Source organism: Cetorhinus maximus, chromosome 11, assembly GCF_964194155.1.
Source record: "Cetorhinus maximus chromosome 11, sCetMax3.hap1.1, whole genome shotgun sequence".
NCBI lineage: Eukaryota > Metazoa > Chordata > Chondrichthyes > Lamniformes > Cetorhinidae > Cetorhinus > Cetorhinus maximus.
In genome coordinates, this window is record NC_135889.1 from 17317465 (window position 1) to 17340014 (window position 22550).

The 22550-nt window shown below is 43.4% G+C and overlaps 1 protein-coding gene across 1 annotated transcript in view; it reads left to right on the top strand.

Annotated features, from left to right (window-relative positions):
- Positions 1 to 5814: 5814 nt before the first annotated feature.
- Positions 5815 to 22550, top strand: part of LOC144686414 (zinc finger protein Helios-like) — a 143578-nt gene continuing 126842 nt past the window's right edge. Inside the window, exon 1 of the mRNA XM_078551573.1 lies at positions 5815 to 6064. Within this exon, the coding sequence (XP_078407699.1) occupies positions 6008 to 6064 (57 nt within the window). The 5' untranslated portion in view covers positions 5815 to 6007. The remainder of the gene's footprint in view (positions 6065 to 22550) is intronic.

Genomic DNA, 22550 nt, shown 5'->3' on the forward strand with positions numbered 1-22550 from the left:
AGAACAGCATTGAAACAGTCAATCTAGAGCTATAAAAAAGAGTTTTAGCAGCAAATGAATTGACCCAAGGGCTGAGGCGGGGCAGAGTCAACCAACATTATGGAGGTAGAAGCAAAAAACTGCTGATGCTGGAAATCCAAAACAAAAATAAAAATACCTGGAAAAACTCAGCAGGTCTGACAGCATCTGCGGAGAGGACCACAGTTAACGTTTCGAGTCCGTATGACTCTTCAACAGAACTAAGGAAAAATAGAAAAGTGGTGAAATATAAGCTGGTTTAAGGAGGGGGGGGGTGGGGGGGGACAGGTAGAGCAGTCTTTGTCCTTTTGTCTATGACAACTTTTGGCTATCTCCACCTATCACTGGCCCTCTATCCAGCTCTACCTGTCCCACCCCCGCCTTAAACCAGCTTATATTTCACCTCTTTTCTATTTTTCCTTAGTTCTGTTGAAGTGTCATATGGACTCGAAACGTTAACTGTGCTCCTCTCCGCAGATGCTGTCAGACCTGCTGAGTTTTTCCAGGTATTTTTATTTTTATTATGGAGGTAGAAGTAGGTGGCCTTGGCAATGAAGCAAGTATGGGGTCAGAAGCTTAGCTTGGGGACAATACAACATCAAGTTTGTGAAGTGTCTGGTTTAGCTTCAGATAGTTGCCAGAGATATGTATGGAATTGGTAGATAAGGAACAGAATTTGCGGTGGATACTGAAGGCAATGGTTTGGTTTTCCAAATATTTAGTTGGAGAAACTTTCTGCTTAACCAGTACTGAATGTTGGACAAATAGTATGGCAAATTAGAGAAAGTGGAAGGATCGAGTGAGGTGGAAGTGAGGAGGAGCTGGATGTTGGCAGTGTATATATGGAACCTAACATAGTGTTTTTGGATGATGTTGCAAAGGGTAGCATGTAGATGAGAAACGGGAAGGTGGGAAGGATAGATCCTTGGGGTTTCCAGAGGTAACAATGGGGGAGTGGGAAGAGAAGCCATAGCAACTGATTAACTGGCTATAACTGAATAGATAAAAATGGAACCAGATGAGGGCAGTCGCATCCAACTGGATGACAGAGGAGGATGTTGCGGTCAATTGTGTTAAAGGCTGCAGACATGTCAAGAAGTAAGTTGGGATCCTTTACCAAGGTCACAGTCATTTAGGTTGGAATTTGTGACTTTAAAAAGGATTATTTTGATACTGTTACAAGAGTGGAAACCTTGTTGGAGGGATTCAAACATGAAATTCCAGGAATGATGGACAAGCATTTGACAGCATGCTCAAGAACTTTGGAGAGAAAGTGAGGTTGGAGATGGAGTAATAGTTCACACTAAAAGAGGGCTCAAGCATGATGTTTTTGAGGTGAGGGATGATGATGGTTGATTTGAAGGGGAAGATGAACTGTACCTGTTAATGATATCAACTAACATGGGGCCAGGAATATAAGTTGGATAGTTGGCAGTTTGGTGGGAATAGGTCAAGGGAGCATGTGGTGGGCCTCATGGGCAAGATAAGTTCAAAAAGGGCATAAGGTGAAAAAGTAGAAAAGCTAGACTAAGATGTGAAAGATATGGCTAGAGAAACTGCTAGTAACCCAAACAGCTTATCAGAAGTGCATGCACTTTATTCTTTAAGTAGCTAGCAGACCATTTTCATGAAGACCACTTATAAGAGAACTATTTTCCATTGTGATGGAAATAACACACTTATATTTTCCCAAGCATGTGAAAGGTAAAGCTGACCATTTAGAGTTAAAACCAAACCTTCAATTAGTCAACTCAGAAGGTAGGGAAATATTTTAGCCCATAATACAGTAGAAACTACTGACTTCTGATGAAAGGTCAGCAACCTAAAGATTTAACACTGTTTCTCCATCAATGGATGCTACCAGACCTGCTGAGTATTTCCAACATTTTCTGTTTTTATTTCAGATTTCCACCATCTGCAATATTTTGTTTTTGTAAGCTATTGACTTCACTTTGCTCCCCAGTTAAAACATACTCTAAGTTGCAATTAACTCATGCTATACCTAACCAAAATACACTTTGATGCTGATATCCAGTAAAGAGGGTGGTGAGTTAATATCATCTTGCAAATATTCACTACATATACTAGAACCTAAATTTGCCAAAATAACCTAAATGCATACAGTTATACAATTGAATATGTTCTTTGACTTGCAACAGTCTATCTTGATTAAGTGTAAATGAAGGTAACTATGCTCAACAGCAAACAAATTCGTCTCGTAATTACTTTGCTAAAATGTTGAAATTTTGCTATAATATGCTAGCACTATTAATATTTCATATTAATAAAGATAATGTGAACTAGAAAATGGTGCAGCAGGAGAGAACATAAGCTGAGTAGTAGTATTATGCGCAATACGAAATGTAAGCGAATGCGTAGACCAAAAACTTACGCAATGATGCGATGACAACTAGGCAATGGAATAAATAGTTTAAAACGCGTTTGAGGAGGCACCGAGTTGTTATAATTTCACAAAAAAATCCATACAAAACCACAAAAGATGAATGCAAAGCTACAAGAATGCTGGTGTTCCATTATTGCATAATTGGAAAGTACAGTTACCTGTAGAGTAGCCCTGGTGGTTTTGGTTGAATGTGGTGCAGTCATGGAAAGCCATACACCGCAAAAATGAACGAGTGAGAAATTCGTCTTCTCTCACTGGAGATTAGTAACGGCCCCATCCAACTTCAAACATTTACATATCGGAAACTTCTACAGCTAGATAAAATCGAACGCGACGTGCTATACTGATGTTGGTTTTTACCTCACACTTCAACGTTGAAGTTGTCCTATTTAAATTCCTCACAACAATGCGCTAGATACTTTTCCGCTGAGGTATTTGGGAGGAGCAGTAGAATGGGGAATAAGTACCCTTTAATAGCATTGATTCTATTTTGAATGCAAAGTAGATCAAAGCTGAAAATATTACACATTTAGTGGCATTTTAGTGCTTTAACTCCCGTTAAATAAATTACCGTTATCAAGAGTATCAGTAGGAAAAATGCATTGGAAACATTAGCAGAATTAATCTAAAGAAAATAAAGCAAAGGTACATGAACATAATTTTGAAAATAGATCACGTTTGGTTCCTGTGCACATGTTTAAGAAATGTTCAGAAAATATTACTGCAGTTTTTTTTTGTTTATGCGACCGGTGTCGATTTGTTTACCAGCTTACTACCCTACTAAAGTCCTCACGATGATCTGACGAAGTGAATGCTAATATTTCATTAAATTATCATTGGAATGTTAATCACAAAATATAATGATGTAAATTTAGAAAACAAGCCAGGTATCTTCAGTAATCTGAGATTTACATCACAAATCTATCGAAGAGAATTAATTGCAGATAGTATGGTAAGACTGTTAGAAAAATGTTTGATGTTAATTTTTCGATCATTCCTTGAACACTAAGGTTGTGGGGATTTGTAAAATTATTGCTTCAGAATTAACAGCAAGCAAGTAAACAACTGACTACTATATTCCAGTCATCCATTCCTTTTTCACGATTTTACGTTAATGCGTGTATAGGATATTACATAATCCGAATATTTGGTAAATCCAAGTTTTTAATACTAGTTCACCGTCTCGGATCAGTAAGGCATATTGGGGGAAAATGTTTGGGTTCGGACCATCACACACATTAGCTTCTCGATGACTACAATTAGCGGAAACGACAGCTGTGTTTCAGATAAAAGCAAAATACTGCGGATGCTGGAAATCCGAAACAAAAACAAAAATTGCTGGAAAAACTCAGCAGGTCTGACAGCATCAGTGGAGAGGAAGACAGAGTTAACGTTTCGAGTCGTTCATCAGAACTAAAGAGGAATAGAAATGTGGTGAAATATAAGCTGTTTAGGGTGGGGGGGACAGGTGGAGCTGGATAGAGGGCCAGCTCCACCTGTCCCACCCGCCTTAAACAGCTTATATTTCACCACATTTCTATTCCTCTTTAGTTCTGATGAAGAGTCATACGGACTCGAAACGTTAACTCTGTCTTCCTCTCCACAGATGTTGTCAGACCTGCTGAATTTTTCCAGCAAGCTTTGTTTCAGAGTTGGGTTTAGTTAGCTGAAATGTAACTTTTGCCTTTTGAAATGCTGCTTAAAATTGCTTTGACTCTTAGGTTCGCCAACTATTGATTCTCTATTAATTCGTTAGTTCGTGAAAACTATTTCAGTGGCATAGCCCATTTTAAAATTATAATGTACAGACCTATTAAATAACTAATCACGTGAATTATAAAATACGTTGGAAATTAAAACTATAGCAAAAACTTAATTTAGTCAATACTGTCACTAAACATCACTAATACCAAGCAATATAATGCGGATACTGGAAATCTGAAATAAAAACAGAAACTTATAGAAATACTCGGCAGGTCTAGGAGCATCTCTGGAGAGGGGAACATAGTTAACAATCAGGTCTGTGACCTTTCATCATTTGCACCAAGTCTGTTATTTGTTTGGTGCTTAATTGTATTAATTCACCTGAAATCTATCTGAATACAAACTGTTATATTTTGGTTCCATACTACTACTAGCTACAAAACTTGGTAGATGGTATTGCTGCCATTTGTTCACATTCTCATTGTTAATAATAACTTGCATTTATGTAGCGCCTTTAATGTAGTAAAACATACCAAAGCACTTTCCTGAGAGTAGTCATAATTAAATTGACATCCAGCCAAAAGACATTAGGTCAGGTGACTAAAAGCTTGCTCTAAGTGGTAGGTTGTGAGAAGTTTCTTAGGTCAGGAGAAAGAGGTGAAGGGAAGAGGAATTCCAGAGTTTAGGGCCTAGATGATTGAAGGTCAGCCACCAATGGAGGGGTGAAGTAAGTGGAGATGCATAAGAGGCCAGCGTTGGCTGAAGGCAGAGTTCTCAGAGGTTTCATGGGAGGTTCAAGGCCAGGAAGGATTTTGAACACTAAAATGAAAATTTTAAAATCCAAGCGTTTCCACACCGGGAACCAATGTATATCAGTGAACACAGGTGATGTGAGAACGGAACTTGGTACGAGTTAGGATAATTTATCATTAACAGATCTCAAGAAATTCAGTGTTCAAGTTGTACACACTGCTCCCAAAAAGTGGAAAGACTACTCTTGTGCCTCTAACATTCCTTGGGTGGTGATCTCAAGCTTGCTTTTTAAAAGTTTATAGACTTTGGGTTTTGGTACTCTGAGCTTTCAGTTCTACATAAACTTACAAAAACGCTCTCGTGGATTTTTCTCATATTAGTCTGTGTTTTGAAACCATTGTTTTTTGTTTGAACCTTAAAACTTACGCAACCCTGAACACTTAATTTTGCCTTCCTTATACTTTCTCTTAAAGCTTAGCCATACCTAATCATTATTTGATTTATCTCCTTCACTTTCATCCTTTAATATTGGCAGTGTCCTGAATTATAAACTTTGACCCTTCAATTAGGTCGATACATAGGGAGAGTGCCACAATAGGTTTTTAAAGATATGATTAGAATCTGCACGCTTCTGGCACATAAATTACAGCCCGGTCCTAATGGAAGCATTACCCTTCTTTACATGTTCGCCTTCTGCACCTGCACGCTACTCGCTACCAAAGCCTTGTTGCTATTGGACAATATTGCAATGATTGATTCGGCATAATATTTTGTAATTTTGGGTTCCAAGTTAGCAAACTATATAACTAAGACAAGGGTTTATTTGTGTTGCACCAGAATTAGCAAACCTCGCATTGAAAAGCGTAATTGCAACTGAAATTACGATCCGCAGCAAGTGTAACCTCACACTTGGACGTTGCAGTTCCTGGGGGAAATTGTAATGGAGTGGTGCGGTACGGAATCCAGGAGCTAGCGTGCGGTCTCTGGCCGTTTGTATCCAGGAAACGGGCCCGCTCCTTCAGGAGTGAGCCGATCCTGACAGCGGCCTCCACCCGGGGAGGCGCCGCCTGGCATTGCGATGCAGTTGGCTACTGGAAGTGTTGAAGGGGCAGCCGCCATCGCAGTAGGATGTGGCGTACAGGAGTGCGCCACCAGCTCACCGGGGGAGAGAAGCACATTCTGCAGGTAAATCCCTCACCCTAGCACCGAGGCGAGGCCAAGTCAGTCCACTTCAAGCCTGCATTCCCTCAGAAAGAACAATGTATTCTGCTTTTCGATTAATGTCCTTTCTTCCTTTGTGTTATCGCAAGCAGGAGCGACTCAGGCAATGGCCTCTATTATAGAATCTCAGCACCAGGCTGCGACCTCTTTAGGCTTCCCAACCTGATAAATATTTTATAAGGATCAAGACCTGGGTCACGTCAAATTCTCGGAATATAGTGGTTGCTTTAGACCCCATAAGTTTTGTCAATCACTTCATTTATCCTATTTGAAGCACAATCACAAACGAAAAGGCTTTGTATATTACAAAACGAAGATAATTGGTCAGAAATGAGGGCGTGTTACCTTATTCAATAGATAGGATGACAGGGAAAATATAGCCATGGGTGCTGGCAAGAATTTCTTCCTTACTCAACATGTTGGGAAGTAATTTATTGGATTTAATCAATAGCAGTACTCCTGAGATGATATCCGATTTCCATGAGGGAACCGTAGAATTTCACAGCACAGAAGGAAGCCAATCGGCCCATCGTTGTAACTGCACAGCTCTCAGAAAGAACTATCCACGACCTATTCCCTATACTCCTTTATTTTTTATTTCAGATATCGAACATATGATGGATTCTATTCCCGCCACTGTTCCTGGTGGGAACATTCCATGTCCTAAAACCTCTCAATTCATATCAATAGTGCTGGTTGATGGAAATATGAAATATAAAAGAAAAGTAAGAGTATTTAAATATATAGTCAGAAAATTTTATGTCCTTTTCATAAATAGGAGAGTATATGCTAAGTTGAATTCTAAATGACTTAATGGAGGTACATAGGGAAATTAGCCTCTAAATAAATATTTCATAAAGTATAAAACAATGGCAAATTGCAAGCATAGGTATAAGATACAGCTAAAGTTAACTAAAGCCACAATTGAATGCCAAAAAGGCATTGGGATAAACAACTGACCAGGTGGCATTACCATGGTAAAGTTTTATAAGTTCTGAGAGGCCAGAAAAGCCACATAGGTCCTTTGAAAGATTTAGCATGGTGGTTAGGATTGAGGACTAGGATATGGCTGAAATGCTAAATATATATTTTGTACCCATTTTCACTATTGAAGATGATACAGTGGTAAATACAAATGCTTGAGATATTGACTCCTTAAATGTAAGTGCATAAATGGCCATAGTTTGGTTTAAGTCACTAAAGATTGATCAGGTTGGTAGCCCTGATGACATTAAACCTCAAATGCTGTAGAAAATCAGAGAGGTCCTATGCGAGCCATTAAGTTAGCTGACTAATAGTTCTTTGAGATCTGGACTAGCTCAAATTGATTGAAGGGAAGCTCATGATCTCAATTTTTTTTATTTGTTCAAGTGATGTCGGAATGGAAACATACTTCCAAGTCAGGACTGCGTATGACTTGAAGAGGAACTTGCAGTCAATGGTGTTTCCATGCACATGCTTGACAATAGAGGTTGCAGGTTTGGAATGTGCTGAAGAAGTCTTGGTGAATTGTTGCAGTGCATTTTATAGATGACGGACACTGCAGCCATGGTGTGCCAGTGGTTGGGAGTGAATTTGTAAAGCGTGGATGGGGTGCCAATCAAGTAGGCTGCTTTGTCCTTGAAGGTGTCGAGCTTCTTGATTGTTGCTGGAGCTGCACCCATCCAGGCAAGTGGAGAGTATTCCATCACACTCCTGTCCTGTGCCTTATAGATTTTGGAAAGGAGGTGAATTAATCGTCATAGAATATTTACCTTCTGACCCGCTCTTGCAGCCATGATACTTATGTGGCTGGTGCAATTAAGTTACTGGTAAAGCGTGAACCCCTGACCCCTGCCCTCCCAGGATATTGATTGTGGGGGATTTAGTGATGGGAATTCCATTGAATGTCAACAGGAGGTGGTTAGACTCTTTCTCATTGAATATAGTCATTTCTCACCCCTTGTGTGTCGTGCATGTTACTTGCCACTTATCAGCCCAAGCCTGAATGTTGTCCAGGTCTTGTTGCATATGTGTATGTTGCATATGACTGTTGGTCTTATGGAAAGTGCGTCTGGGGAATTGACAATGGAAAGTAGGGAGACGTGGATGAATTAAACAGGTATTTTACTTCGGTCTTCACTATAGAGAACACAGTAACATCCCGGAAATAACTGTAACTCAGGAAATGGAAGGGAGGGAGGAACTTGGGGAAATTACAATCACCAGGGAAGTAGTATTGAGCAAATTGTTGGAGCTGCGGGCTGACAAACCCCCAGGTTTAGATGGATTTCACCCTAAGGTAATGAAAGAAGTGGCTCGTGAGATAGTCATGCATCGGTTTTAATTTTCCAAAATTCCCTAGATTTGAGGAAGGTTCCCTTAGACTGGAAAATAGCAAATATTTAAATATTTATTCAAAAAGGGAGGGAGACAGAAAGGAAACTACAGGCCATTTAGATTAACATCTGTTAGGGAAAATGTTAGAAGGTATTATTAAAGATGTTATGGCAAGGCACTTAGAAAAATTCAAGGCAATCAGGCAGAGTCAACATGGTTTTGTAAAAGGGAAATCATGGGCAGAATTTTCTGGATGGCGGGGGATGCGGAGCGTGCAGGGACCCGATCGCCGCTCGTGACCGGGGCAGTGCCGCTGTTTTACGCAGGCGGGCCAATTAAGGCCCGGCCAGCGTGCTTCACGACTCTCGTGCATAGCGGGAGTGGGTGGGTGGCAGCAGGCGTGCTCAGCCCACCGGGTCCAATAGCAACCTGGTGGCCTGTATAGAGGAAGGCCTGGCAGCCTTGGAAAGGCTGCTCGCAATGGTTGGGCGAAGGGCTCTGCAGAGGGGCAATGGAGGTTATTGAACTCCGGAGGCTAGGCCATCGGGGCAGGCCAGGCTGGAGGGTAGGGCAGGGGGCCAGTGTGCCCCTCATTTTTCCAATGACTGCCTTGCTGCCCTCCTCGAGGAGGTGACAGCACGGCGGGAGATGCTGGTTCCCCAGGGCAGGAGGAGGAGGCCCTCCCACATCATGAAACATGCCTGGGAGGAGTTGGCGGAGGTGGTGAGCTCCCGCAACGTGCAGCGCACCTGGGTCTAGTGTCACAAGCGCTTCAGCGATTTGTTGCGCCCTGGAAGGGTGAGGACAATGTTGGCATTGGTCACTTAACCCAGCAGGTTGGCTTTCCCCCACTGCTGCCCCCCACCCGCCCCCCACCCCCCCGCCCCAAGTCTGAGTGTAGTGACTACACTGAATCATTGACAGCATGTGTCTTTTGCTGGGTGGGCCAGCAGATATTGCCCATGCCGAGGTCAGCCTGAGAGGGTGGTGAAGAGATGGGTTCTGCGCCTGCAGCATGTGGTACACTGAGACCCACATGACTGTTTTGGGGGAAATCTGGAGGAGCTGCACCAAGGCACTGTGCTTGAACTGCAGGACATGTCCAAGTCAGGGTGATGACATGCTGGGAGGGGAGCTTCAAGGTGGCGTGGCAACGAGCCACCTGCTGCTCTATGCGCTCCACGTGCTTGTGCCTTCTTGCTATGGAAGGTTAGACCATGTGGTGCCTAATGTGATGTAGGGGAGATGGGGGTTGGGGAACAGGCCTAGCACCTTTGTGTGAGTGTTCGGCAGCAGCGGGGTGAGGAGGCACTGGAGCCCTGATATGTCCCACTCTGGTTGGGGTGAGCCATGCACAAAGAGAGTCCATGTACAATTTGCCCAATTCAATGCTCTTCTTTCATTTTCAGGAGAAGAATGCTCCTAATGCTGCAGAGTGTGTGAGGACTGATGGCAGCCAGGCGCAGTTAGCCATTCTCAGCCAGTTTGAGCAGGAGGCCCTGGATTTGGAGAGGTGCCATGCACCCAGGTCCATTGGTGTCGGTGAGGCTGGGGTGCCACGGCCAGGTATGTATGCTCAGCGGTGTGGTCAGCATTGTTCTCCCAACAGCCATAGCAGTGCTGAATGTTAAGTCATTTAATTTTGCAACATGGCTTGACCATTGCTTACGGAAGGATGAGTGCATAATGATCCGGGGGACAGGGATGCACTTTGTCTTTGTCTCCACATTAACAATGTCCTTGTCCTTCCTTTCAGCATCTGTGGAGCAGGGCTGGGCGGAGGAGCAGCAGAGGTCCCCTCTCACACCTGAGGGTCCTGAAGTCTTACCAACATCACACCATCTCTGCCAGGCAGGCACCAGCGCAGATACTAGCACCTCGGTGGGAGTTAGAACATCGGCTAGTGTCCTGGGGCACAGCGGTGAGGGCACTTCACAGTCGCTGGAGGAGCTAGCAGAGACAGAGGGCGCCCATGGCGTCAGCAGTCGGAGGACTGCAGGGGATCAGGCACGTGTTCAGTCGGTGCCTGATGATGTGCCTCTGGAGTCATCCGCAACGCAGCAGGTGCATGAAATGCGGCCGGATGTGCGGGAGCTTCTGGGGAGATACATGCTATGCTTAGCTTGGTCTCTGTGATAGGGGTCTACACGGACGATCGCCAAAGCAATGAGCCACATGTCTGAGCGCCATGCGTCCTCCATAGAGAGAGTGGTGACTCTCATGGAGAGCCTCCTGCGGGAGACCCATCAGGACTTCCTGGGGATGTGCTCTGACCAGCAAGCCCTCATCGGCATTGACCTCAGCTGGTCAGTGCCAGTGTGGGAGATGGTGTGGGCACCAGGTTTTCCATCCATGGTGAGCAGGGAGCTCCTTGGCGACCTCATGTCGACACAGCAGCTGCCTGTTGTGTCTGCGGGCACCTCTCAGGGCGCTCCGGATGAGGGCAGCAGCTCCTCCGCCCCTCTCCCAGTGACCATAGCATCCGGTGATGCTGCGACGACTGGAGAAATGCCAGCTGTGGAACTGGCAGATCCCTCCCAGGCGGGGCCAGCACAAGCTCCATGGGCCAGAGGAAGACCGCCAAGGTCATCGAGGCCAACAGGACAGCAGAGACAGCAGGCTGTCTCAGATGCCACTCCCAGCAATGGGGCAGCACCAAGACGTAGCACCCAGAAATGTAAACATAAGGCACCTTAGGCACACCACGGGTTTACCACTGGTGCTTTTGTGTTGGCCCAAGATGAGGTCTTTATGATTTGCTTTGAATTGAAACACCCTTGTCATTTTGTTTCACTAAGTTTCTTTGCCTGTTATATTAAATTCAGACATGCGACCATGACTGAGGGTACCTCTTTTCTTCTGCATGTGTATGGTTTCCAGAAATGTTAGGAGTGCTTTGTGGGACATTCAGCTTTATTAACAAGGCCCTTAGTTACTGTCCCTAACCTGGAAGATATGGCACTTAGGTATCAAGTATGGAGCCTCTAGACCAGGCTTGTCCTGGAGGTCCATCTGTGGTGTGCTAGCTGAAGGTTCGTTGGATTAAAGCCTCCCGGGTGTCCCTAACTCCCTGCAATATGCCCGGGTCAGCGACTACCCCCTCATCGTTTCCCTGTGCATGCTCATCCTCAGACTCACTGCTGGACTCATCGTGTGCAGCTGCAGCCACTGCGTCGACGTCTTCATCGTCCACTGAGTCTCCCCTTTCCAGCAAAAGATTGTGGAGAGCTCAGCATGCAACCATTATCACCGACACACGATCTGGGGGTACTGGAGTGCGCTTCTGAGCAGTCCAGGCATTGGAAGCGCATCTTGAGAAGATCGATGGTTCTGTGCACCACATTCCTTGTGGAAGCGTGGCTCCTATTGTACCGCTGTTCAGCTTCTGTCCTTGAATGGAGGATAGGCATCAAGAGCCACCTTCTGTGGGGATAGCCCTTGTCACCCAGCAGCCATCCATCAAGCCGGGCTGGAGCACTGAAGACCCCCGGCACCTTGGAGTGTCTGAGGATGTAGACGTCGTGGGAGCTGCCTGGGTACCTTGCACAGACTTGTAAAATCAGCATCCTGAGATCACACACTATCTGCACGTTCATGGAGTGGAAGCCCTTCCTGATCACGAAGGCACTGGCCTCACCTGCTGGTGCCTTGATGGCCACATGTGTGCAGGCTATTGCACCCTGGACGCGGGGGAAGCCAGCAATCGCCACGAAGCCTCTGGCTCGCTGTGTCTGGCTTGTCTGGTCCCAACAGAAGCGGATGAAGGTCATTGCACGCCTAAACAGAGCGTCTGTAACCTGCTTGACACAAGTGTGGACAGCTGATTGGGAGATACCGCAAATATCACCCAGTGACCCCTGGAAGGAGCCAGAGGCATAAAAGCTGAGGGCAGCTGTGACCTTTAGAGCCACTGGCATGGGGTGTCCACCCACACAGTTAGCGGAGATCTCAGGCCCAATCACCTGACAAACGTAGTTAACCGTCTCCCTTGAGAGACGGAGCCTCCTTCGGCACTGCACCTCCGATATATTGAGGTAGCTGCTTCGCCGCCTGTATACCCTGGCAGCAGGATAATGGCGTCTTCTGCGGCCTCTTCCACCTTGGTCTGCCCATGGCACTGCGCCCCTTGTGCCTGTGCCTGACCTCCCAAAGGTGGCTCCCCTGGAGTTCTGAATGTGTACTCCTGGCCTCTTCCCCCTTCTAGCCCTCCCTTCCTCAGAGGAGGTGCCTCCAGTGGAGAGTTCAGCTCCCATTCCCAGGCTATGGGAAGGCTTCCGTAAACCTGCAGGCCCAAAAAAGATTCCTCACTGCTGAGTGCTGACCTGAGGGTTAAGAGTCCAGACAAAGCAGCTGGTATGCGTTTTGAAGTATTGCAGATCACACAGGCAAGTTCCAAAAATTGCAAAATCAATATTTGACAGAGCACACTCGCGACCCCAGTGAGCCCTCTTGTCCCGCTCGTGGATGAGGTTTATACAAATGTGTGCTACCCGCCTGCCCATTGTGCCCTGCGCCGACCCGAAGATTGCATGGGCACTGAAAAATCAGCACCGATTGGTAAGTCAAGGGCCTTAAGTGGCCCGTTAATTAATGGCGAGCGCGCAGCAGATATCATTGCGCGGCTGCCCAATGAAATATTGCGCTGGCGCGCAGTGACATCGGGACAGTCGCCCGACATCACCATGCGTCCTTTTACGCGCGGACATGTGGGGCATGCCCCTGCACGCCAACGGGAAAATTCTGCCCCATGCTTAACCAAGTTATTGGAGTTCTTTGAAGGAGTCACATATGCTGTGGATAAAGGGGAACCGGTAGATGTACTGTACTTAGATTTCCAGAAGGCATTTGTTAAAGTGCCACATCAAAGGTTATTGCAGAAAATAAAAACTCATGGTGTAGGGGGCAACATATTGGCATGTATAGAAGATTGACTAGCTAACAGGAAGCAGAGAGTTGGCATAAATGGGTCTTTTTCTGGTTGGCAGGATGTGACGAGTGGTGTGCCACAAGGATCAGCGTTGGGACCTCCACTTTTTACAATTTATTTAAATGACTTGGATGAATGAACCAAAGGAATGGTGGCTAAATTTGCTGACGTCACAAAGATAGGTAGGAAAGTAAATTGTGAAGAGGACACAAGGAGGTTACAAAGTGACATAGATAGGTTAAGTGAGTGGGCAAAGATCTGGCAAATAGAGTATAATCTAGGCAAATGTGAAATTGTTCATTTTGGCAGGAAGAATAAAAAAGAAGCTTGTTATGTAAATGGTGAGAGATTGCAGAGCTCTGAGATTCAGAGAGATCTGGATGTCCTGGTCCATGAATCACAAAAGGTTAGTATGCAGGGCAGCAGGTAATTAGGAAAGCTAATAGAATGTTGTCATTTATTGTGAGGGGAATTGATTACAAAAGTAAGGAGCTTATCCTTCAGATATACAGGGCATTGGTGAGATCACATCTGGAGTATTGTGTATAGTACTGGTCTCCTTATTTAAAGAAAGATGTAAGCGTGTAAGAAGCAGTTCAGAGAAGGCTTACTAGACTAATAACCAGGAATGGGCCGGCTGTCTAATGAGGAATGGCTAAACAAGTTAGGCTTGTATCCACTGGAGTTTAGAAGAGTAAGAGGTGACTTAATTGAAACCTTTAAGACCCTGAGGTGTCTTGACAGGGTGGATGTGGAGAGGATGTTTCCTCTTATGGGAGAACCTAGAACTAGGGGGTCACTGTTTGAAAATAAGGGATTTGCTCATTTAAGACAGAGATGAGGAGAAATTTTTTCTGAGGGTTGTGAGTCTTTGGAACTCCTTTCCTCAAAAGGAGGTGGAAGCAGAGCCTTTGAATATTTTTAAGGCAGAGCTAGGTAGATTCTTAACCTTTCATCCACTTGTTAAGTCATCGGGGGTAGGCAGGATTGTGGGGTTGAGGTTACATTCAGATCAGCCACGATTTTATTGAATGGCAGAGCAGGCTCGAGGGGCCAAGTGGCCTGCTCCTCCTAATTTGTATGTAGATGTTGCCTCATTAAGAAGAGGAGTAATCAGATTCTATGACTTAGACAAAAACAGAATTACCTGGAAAAACTCAGTAGGTCTGGCAGCATCGGCGGAGAAGAAAAAAGTTGACGTTTCGAGTCCTCATGACCCTTCAACAGAACTGAGTAATATTAGAAGAGGGGTGAAATAACTGCATTCGTTGCTCCCAATGCAGTCTCCTCTACATTGGAGAGACCAAACTCAAACTGGGCAATCGCTTTGCAGAACACCTGCGGTCTGTCCGCGAGAAAGACCCAAACCTCCCTGTCGCTTGCCATTTTAACACTCCACCCTGCTCTCTTGCCCACATGTATGTCCTTGGCTTGCTGCATTATTCCAGTGAAGCCCAACGCAAACTGGAGGAACAGCACCTCATCTTCCGACTAGGCACTTTACAGCCTTCCGGACTGAATATTGAATTCAACAACTTTAGATCTTGAACTCCCTCCTCCATCCCCTCCCCCTTTCCGTTTCTTCCCCCTTCCTTTTGTTTTTTCCAATAATTTATATAGATTTTTCTTTTCCCACCTGTTTCCATTATTTTTAAATCTATACCTTTTATGCCATGTTAGTCTTTCCACCCCACCCCCACTAGAGCTGTACCTTGTGTGTCCTGCCATCCATTCTTAATTAGCACATTCGTTTAGATAATATCACCACCTTCAACACCTCTGTTCTTTTGTCTGTGACATCTTTTGATTATCTGCTCCTATCACTGCTTGCTTGTCCCTAAACCACCCCCCACCCCCACTTCTCTCCCCCCCACCTTAAATCAGCTTATATTTCACCCCTCTCCTAATATTACTCAGTTCTGTTGAAGGGTCATGAGGACTCGAAATGTCAACTTTTTTCTTCTCCACCGATGCTGCCAGACCTGAGTTTTTCCAGGTAATTCTGTTTTTGTTTTGGATTTCCAGCATCCGCAGTTTTTTGTTTTTATCTATGACTTAGAGGCGTGTTGGCTTAATGTCAGTTGTAGGGAAGATACCGTAAGTACTATAGACAGGGACCTCCAATATCGACTTTTACCAACTTTTACCAATAAATTGGCAGTCTTTTTTGGGTAGTGAATTCATAAAAAAACTGATTTCCCTTGGATTTGCAAAAAACTCCTTGAAGTTTCTAACTTTTTGCTGACTGCAAATCAAGACCAAAGATGTGCGAGCATTGCACCCGTAATGCCAGGATGCATTGACTACAGCTATGTTATTAACAAAATGATTACAATTCACAGAGTAATTGTAATAGACCAAGAGTAGCAGAAATTGTAAACTTAAATTTTAGCATCAACTATTTCATAGTTGAGTCAGACTTTAAAAATGATGGCAATGTGCCACTCTAAATATTAATTTTAGCAGTGAACATTCTGAAGCACAGTCCACCCCAAGATGTTGTAAATGTATTTTACTGCTAAAATAGCTAGACAGTATTGTTTGATCATGGAAAATTGTATGCCATTACTTTTAGAATTGCCATTGCAGCCTTAGTGGTGTCTTTGAATTTGCAACAAATTATTGGTCATTTAACTTAACTCTGTCTATTTAAACATTTGTTTATTTTCTTGAGGTTCACTGTTGTTCAAAATAAAATTTGATTTTGTCTAAGTTTATCCTGGGATTATGAGCTCTAATTTTTCCCTTCTGATACAAAAGATAAAAATTTAAACCACTCTGCTTTTTATATTGGCAATAAAGACTGATTTTAAATATCCATAATTATAGGACTGTGGTTTCTAATAATCTGGAGAGATGAGAAGTTAGTAAAAATCCCAGATTATCTTTACAAAAAGAGGTCTATGCCCCTGTAAACTGATTAAAGTGACAAATTAGTGGGAAATTGCAACTGGAAGATGTTATATACTTTGATTTTCAGGATCTCTTCAAAGTAGTGCTACATGGACAGTCATTGAGAAACGTTCTATCATATTGGATTGACCGTCAGATACATTGTTAGAAAGGAAATTAGTTGAAATCTCAGGCAGAAAATCATCATTAGTGGGAGTAGATCTGCACAGGGCCAGGCCTCCAGGGAGCCTCACAGAATTTCATATTGTGACAATTGCTGTTCACCAGCTACATAAATTGAATGAAGCCAGTCCGCAATTACCAAAAAATGCACATGTGAGCTGGGAATTTAGGTCAAATAAATTAACTCCAGGCCAAATAAGGGGCATGGGCAGACATCTTTCAATGTATTATGCATTGGGGTCTAGAAACCCTAGGCATGTTTATATAATGCATAGTACCTGCTAAAAATCATAGAATGATACAGCACAGAAGGAGGCCTATTGTGTCTGTGCTGATTGTTTGGTGGAGCTGTCCAACTAATCACACTCCCACTCTTTTTCCATTGCCCAGTAAATGTTTTACCTTGAAGTAATTCTTTAATTCACTTTGAATGTTACCACTGAATCTGCTTCCACTGCCCTTTCAGGCAGTGCATTCCTGATCTCAACAACTCAGTGTTAAAAAGAAATGTTTTCTTCTGTCACCTCTGATTCCTTTTGCCAGTTACCTTAAATCAATGTCCTTTGTTGCTGACTCTTCTGTCACTGGAAACAATTTTTCCTTATTTACTCTATCAAAACCATTCATAGCTTCGAAAACCTCCATCAAATCTCTACTTAACCTTCTCTGTTCTCAGGAGAGCAACCTCAGCTCCTTCAGTCTCTCCACATAACTGAAACCCTTCATCCTTGGTACTACTGTAACAAATCTCTTGTTATTTTCATTCACGGGATGGGGGCTTCCCTGGCTGGGCCAGCACTTGTTGCCCATACCTAACTGCCCTTGAGAGGGTGGTGGTGAGCTGCCTTCTTGAACCGTTGCAGTCCATGTGGTGTGGGTACACCCACAGTGCTGTTAGGAAGGGAGTTCCAGGATTTTGACCAAGTGACAGTGAAGGGATGGCGATATATTTCCAAGTCAGGATGGTGAGTGACTTGGAGGGGAAGTTCCAGGCAGTGGTGTTCCTATGTATCTGCTGCCTATATCCTCCTAGATGGTAGTGGTCATGGGTTTGGAAGGTGCTGTCTAAGGCCAGACCAGGAGAGAATGGCAAATTTCCTTCCCTAACGGACATTAGTGAACCAGATGGTTTTTATCACAATCGACAATGGTCGCGTGGTTATCATTACACTTTTAATTCCAGATTTTTATTGAATTCAAATTCCACCATCTGCCATGGTGGGTTTCAAACCTCGGTCCCCAAATCATTACCCTGGGTCTCTGGATTACTAGTCCAGCGACAATACCACTACGCCATTGCCTTCCCTGCACCCTTTACGATCTTTCCTAAAAGTGTGGTGCCCAGAAGTGAACACAATACTCCAGCTGAAGTCTAGCCAATGATTCATAAAGGTTTAGCATAATCTCCTTGCTTTTGTCCTCTATCAATCAAACCAATCCAATAAATTATAGGTGATAAATCATTGAAGGTATACAAGCAATGTGATGAGGTCATTGGACAATATCATGGGGTTTTAGTTGATAGAAAAAACAAATATATGATGGGGGATATCAAAAGATTAGAGAAAGTAGAGAGGAGGACGGCCAAAGTGATAGCCTGTCTTGGAGCTCTCAGTTATCAGGGTAGACCTGGTGACTTGGCCCCTTTGTCATCAGCGAACAGAGGATATATGATTTAAGTGTTTAATTTTAAGACTGTGCAGTTTTTTATTCGTCCTACAATATGGGCATCATTGGCAAGGGCAGTATTTTTTGTCTATCCCTAATTGCCGTTGAGAATGTGGTGGTGAACCTCTGAACCTTCTTAAACCTCTGCAGTTTGTGTGGTGAAGGTACATGCATAGTGCTTTAGGTAGGGAGTTCCAGGATTTTGACCCACTGATGATGAAGGAATAGCAATAGATTTCCAGGATTATGTATGACGGAGGGGGACCTCCAGGTGGTGGTGTTCCCATGCACCTGCTGCACTTATCCTTCTAGGTTATAGACGTTGGGGATTTGGAAGATGCTGTTGAAGAAGCCTTGGTGAGTTTCTGCAGTGCATTTTGTAGATAGTAAAAACTGCAGCCGCAGTGAGCCAATGGTTGATGGGGTGCCAATCAAGCGGGCTTCTTTGTTCTGGATGGTGCCAAGCTTCTTGTGCGTTATTGAAACTGGGTAAATGGGGAGTATTCCAAGGCATTCCTGACTTGCCTTGTAGATGATGGAAAGACTTGGGGAGTGAGCAGGTGAGTTACTTGCTGCAAAATATCCGGCTCCTGTTGTGTTCTAGCATTCACAGCATTTACATGGCTGATCCACATAAGTTCCGAACATCGGTGATCCGCCAGGATTCTAACGTTGGAGGGTTCAGGCATAGTAATCCCATGGAATGTTAAGGCGAAGTGGCTAGACTCTCTCTAATTAGATATGGTCATTACCTGGCACTTGTGTGGTGCAAATGTTACTTGCCACTTATCAGCCCAAGCCTGAATATTGTCCAGGCCTTGTTGCATCGAGGCTTTCTTCACCATCTGAGTTGCAAATGGAGCTAAACACTGCAATCATCAGCAAACATCCCCATTTCAGACATTTTGATGGAATGGAGGTGATTGCTGTCCTGTCATCTTCAGATGCTTTAATCAATGTCCTGAGGTTGAGATGATTGTCCTCCAACGACCACAACCATTTTGTTTTTTTTTTGCTAAGTGTGACTCCAGCCGCAGGAGAGTTTTTCCTCAATCCCTGTTGACTTCAATTTTACCAGAACTCCTTTATCTCCATGAACTACCTTTGCAATTATCTCCCCTCTTCACAATTGCCAGAGACTGTCCCCAAGGGTCCCTGGCTGCAGCCTCCTGCTGCTAACTTTTCCTCCTGGCTACCAGCCAGGCTGTCCATTAGGCAGGCTGCCAGGTGGATAATGGACCCAAAAAATGTGAATGAAGTTGTGCCATTAAGGTCTAAGGTCAACAGGACTTCTGCAACCACAACTACCCCCCCAACCAGCCTTACCCCCAGCCTTGCTGGATACTTCAGACATTTCCGGCCTCCCCACCACCCTATTAATATTGGGGCCATTGAGTTAACATGAATAGAAACTTCTTCATTTCTTAGAAATTTCAACTATGTTAATTCACTTTTATAACACATTGAGGTGAACAGCTCATCTTGGTTTATGAAGAAGATAAGATTTTCAAGACGCTAATTGTTATAATTTCATATATTTTCATTGTTTCACTCTCCAGCTTTTATCACATTAGCTGCTAAAATGACACTGCTGTTAGCTCTTTAAATGAGATTTTCAGACTAATGTAACCATACTTGGTATATACACACATAAACACACACACACATATATGTGTATATATAATATATATATATATCATATATACATCATACATATATATCAAGAAACACAATTTACCTTTATGTAAATAAAATGAGCAATTTAAACTTTGTGACACAAAACTGAATTTTCTGTCACCGCTAAACTTATTTTGTTCCACTCAGAATGGTTTAAAGCTTCTCAAAAAAACACTTGATTGAATTTATTTTGACATTCACTATCTGCCTTCTAAGTGCATTCTTGTATGTACTGAAAATAACCAATGGACTATTCGTAAATAGCAAAATTGTGAAAGGCAAATTATATTGGGATTAACTGCCTACTGTGATCAAGGCATAGATTTTATATGGAATCTTGTCGAGGCTGCATTGGCCTAGTGGGTTTAGTTCCTGGTCTGCCCTGTTAAACAGGAAGCTTTGGAAATTACAGTTAGCTTCAGTGGCTCTGGATTAGGGTGGGAAAACTTAGCCACGATCCTACTATTAATTAACAACCTGTGACCCTCATCCACATGTGCAAACTTTAAGGTTGTCTGGTAAGGGCAGGGTTAAACTGAGAGGTGATCTCTTATAACATTGAATTGCCTGTCGCAACACTCTACCTAGGCTCAAACATGGTAAATGGTCATGTAAAAACACTCTGGAGCATGGCTGATAGCTGTGGAATCATACACTTGATTTCTGGAAAGGACAGGAGACAATTTGAGGCCATGCTCTGTTTAAAACATCAAAACAAGATGAATCCAGAAGAATTACCAGGAAGGTATTGATGTTTTCTTTTTCATAAGGAATCTCAATATGCTTTAATGTATCAAGTAACTGTCATTTTAAATCTGACATGATTGCATACTCATTAAGGCTTCAATACATCCAAGGTCCTAAATAGTTGAAAGAAGCCAACCTATTTTTATTACTGTATTATTGGTTATAATCTTCCAAAATTCCCTATATTCTGGAAAGATTCCAGAATGGCTTGGAAAAACCAGAAATGTAACACCTCTATTCAAGAAAGGTTGGAGACAGAAAGCAGGAAACTATAGGCCAATTGGTCCAACATTTGTCATTGGGAAAATACTGGAATCCATTAAGGAAGTTGTAGCAGGGCATTTAGAGAATCATAACACAATGGCAACATGGTTTTATGATAAGGAAATTATTTAAGTTCTTTGAAGATGTAACAAGTACGGTGGATAAAGGGGATCCAGTAGATGCAATGTCTTTGGGTTTCCCAAAGGCATTTAATATGGTGGCACATAAAAGGTTACACAAGCTAACATGGTGTAGGGGTTAATATATTAGCATGGATGGAGGATTGGCTAACTAATAGGAAACAGAGAATCAGGATAAATGGGTCATTTTCAGGTTGGCAAACTAACTGGTGGGGTTACACAGGGGTCAGTGCTGGGGCCTCAATTATTAAGGATTTGGAGGAAGGGACCGAGTGTATAGTAACTAAATTTACTGACAATAGGTGGGAAAGTAAGTTTTAAGGAGGACATACGGAGTCTGCAAAGGGATATAGATAGGTTAAGTGAGTGGACAAAATTTGGCAGATGGAGTATAATGGGGGAAAATGTGACGTCTGCTTTGGCGGGAAGAATAGAAAAGCAGAATATTATTTAAATGGAGAGAGCCTGTGTACGTTACAGTACAGAGGGATCTGGGATTCTTTGTACATGAATCACAAAAAGTTAGCCTGCAGATACAGTGAGTAATTAAGACGGCAAATGGAATGTTGGCCTCTATTTCAAGGGGAATGCAGTATAAAAGTAGAGAAGTCTTTTTACAACTGTGCAGGGCATTTGGAGACCGCACCTGGAGTACTGTGTACAGCTTTGGCCTCTACTTAAGGAGGGATGTAGTTGCATCGGAGGTAGTTGAGAGAAGGAGCACTAGACTGATTCCTGAGATGATGGGGTTGTCTTATGAGGAAAGATTGAGCAGGTTGGGCCCATACTCAATAGAGTTTAGAAGAATGAGAGGCGATCTAAATGGAATATATAAGATTCTGAGGGGGCTTGAAAATGTTTCTCTTTGTGGGGGAATCTAGAACTAGGAGTTCAAAAATAAAGGGTCTTCCATTTAAGGTGGAGATGAGGAGGAATTTATTTTCTCAGCGGGTCATTAATCTTTGGAATTCTTTACCCCAGAAAGCACTGGAGGCTGGGTCATTGAATTGTGTCTTCACATCTTCAGGGCATTCCAATGAATGACTTTTGAAGTGCAATCAAGAACAACAGCATGCATTTATACAATGCTTTTGTAATACAAAAATGCTGCAAGGTGTTTCAGAAGTGTGGAGAGAAATGGCTGCCGATTCAAAAGATATGAGATCAGGAGAAGTGGCCAAAGATTGATCAGAGGCCAATTAGTCATAGAGGCCTACAGCACAGAAAAAGGCCCTTCAGCCCATCGAGTCTGTGCTGGTCAAACAAGTACCTAACTATTCTAATCCCATTTTCCAGCACTAGGCCCATAGCTATGTATGCCATGGCATCGCAAGTGCACATCCAAATACTTCTTAAACGTTATGAGGGTTTCTGCCTCTACCACCCTTTAAGGAGATTATTAAAAGAGATGGAGGTGGAGAGGCAGAGGGGTTTTTAAGGAGGGAATTTCAGAGGTTGGAACTCAGTCAGATGAAGGCATGGCTGCCAGTCATGTGGTGAAAGGAGGGGACATGTACAAGAGGCTGGTGTCTAAGTGTTGGAGAGCTAGGGGCTGTTGCAAGGCTGGAGAAAGTTACAGAGATAAAGACGCCAAAGAGGAATTTAAACACAAGAACAAGAATTTTAAATTTGA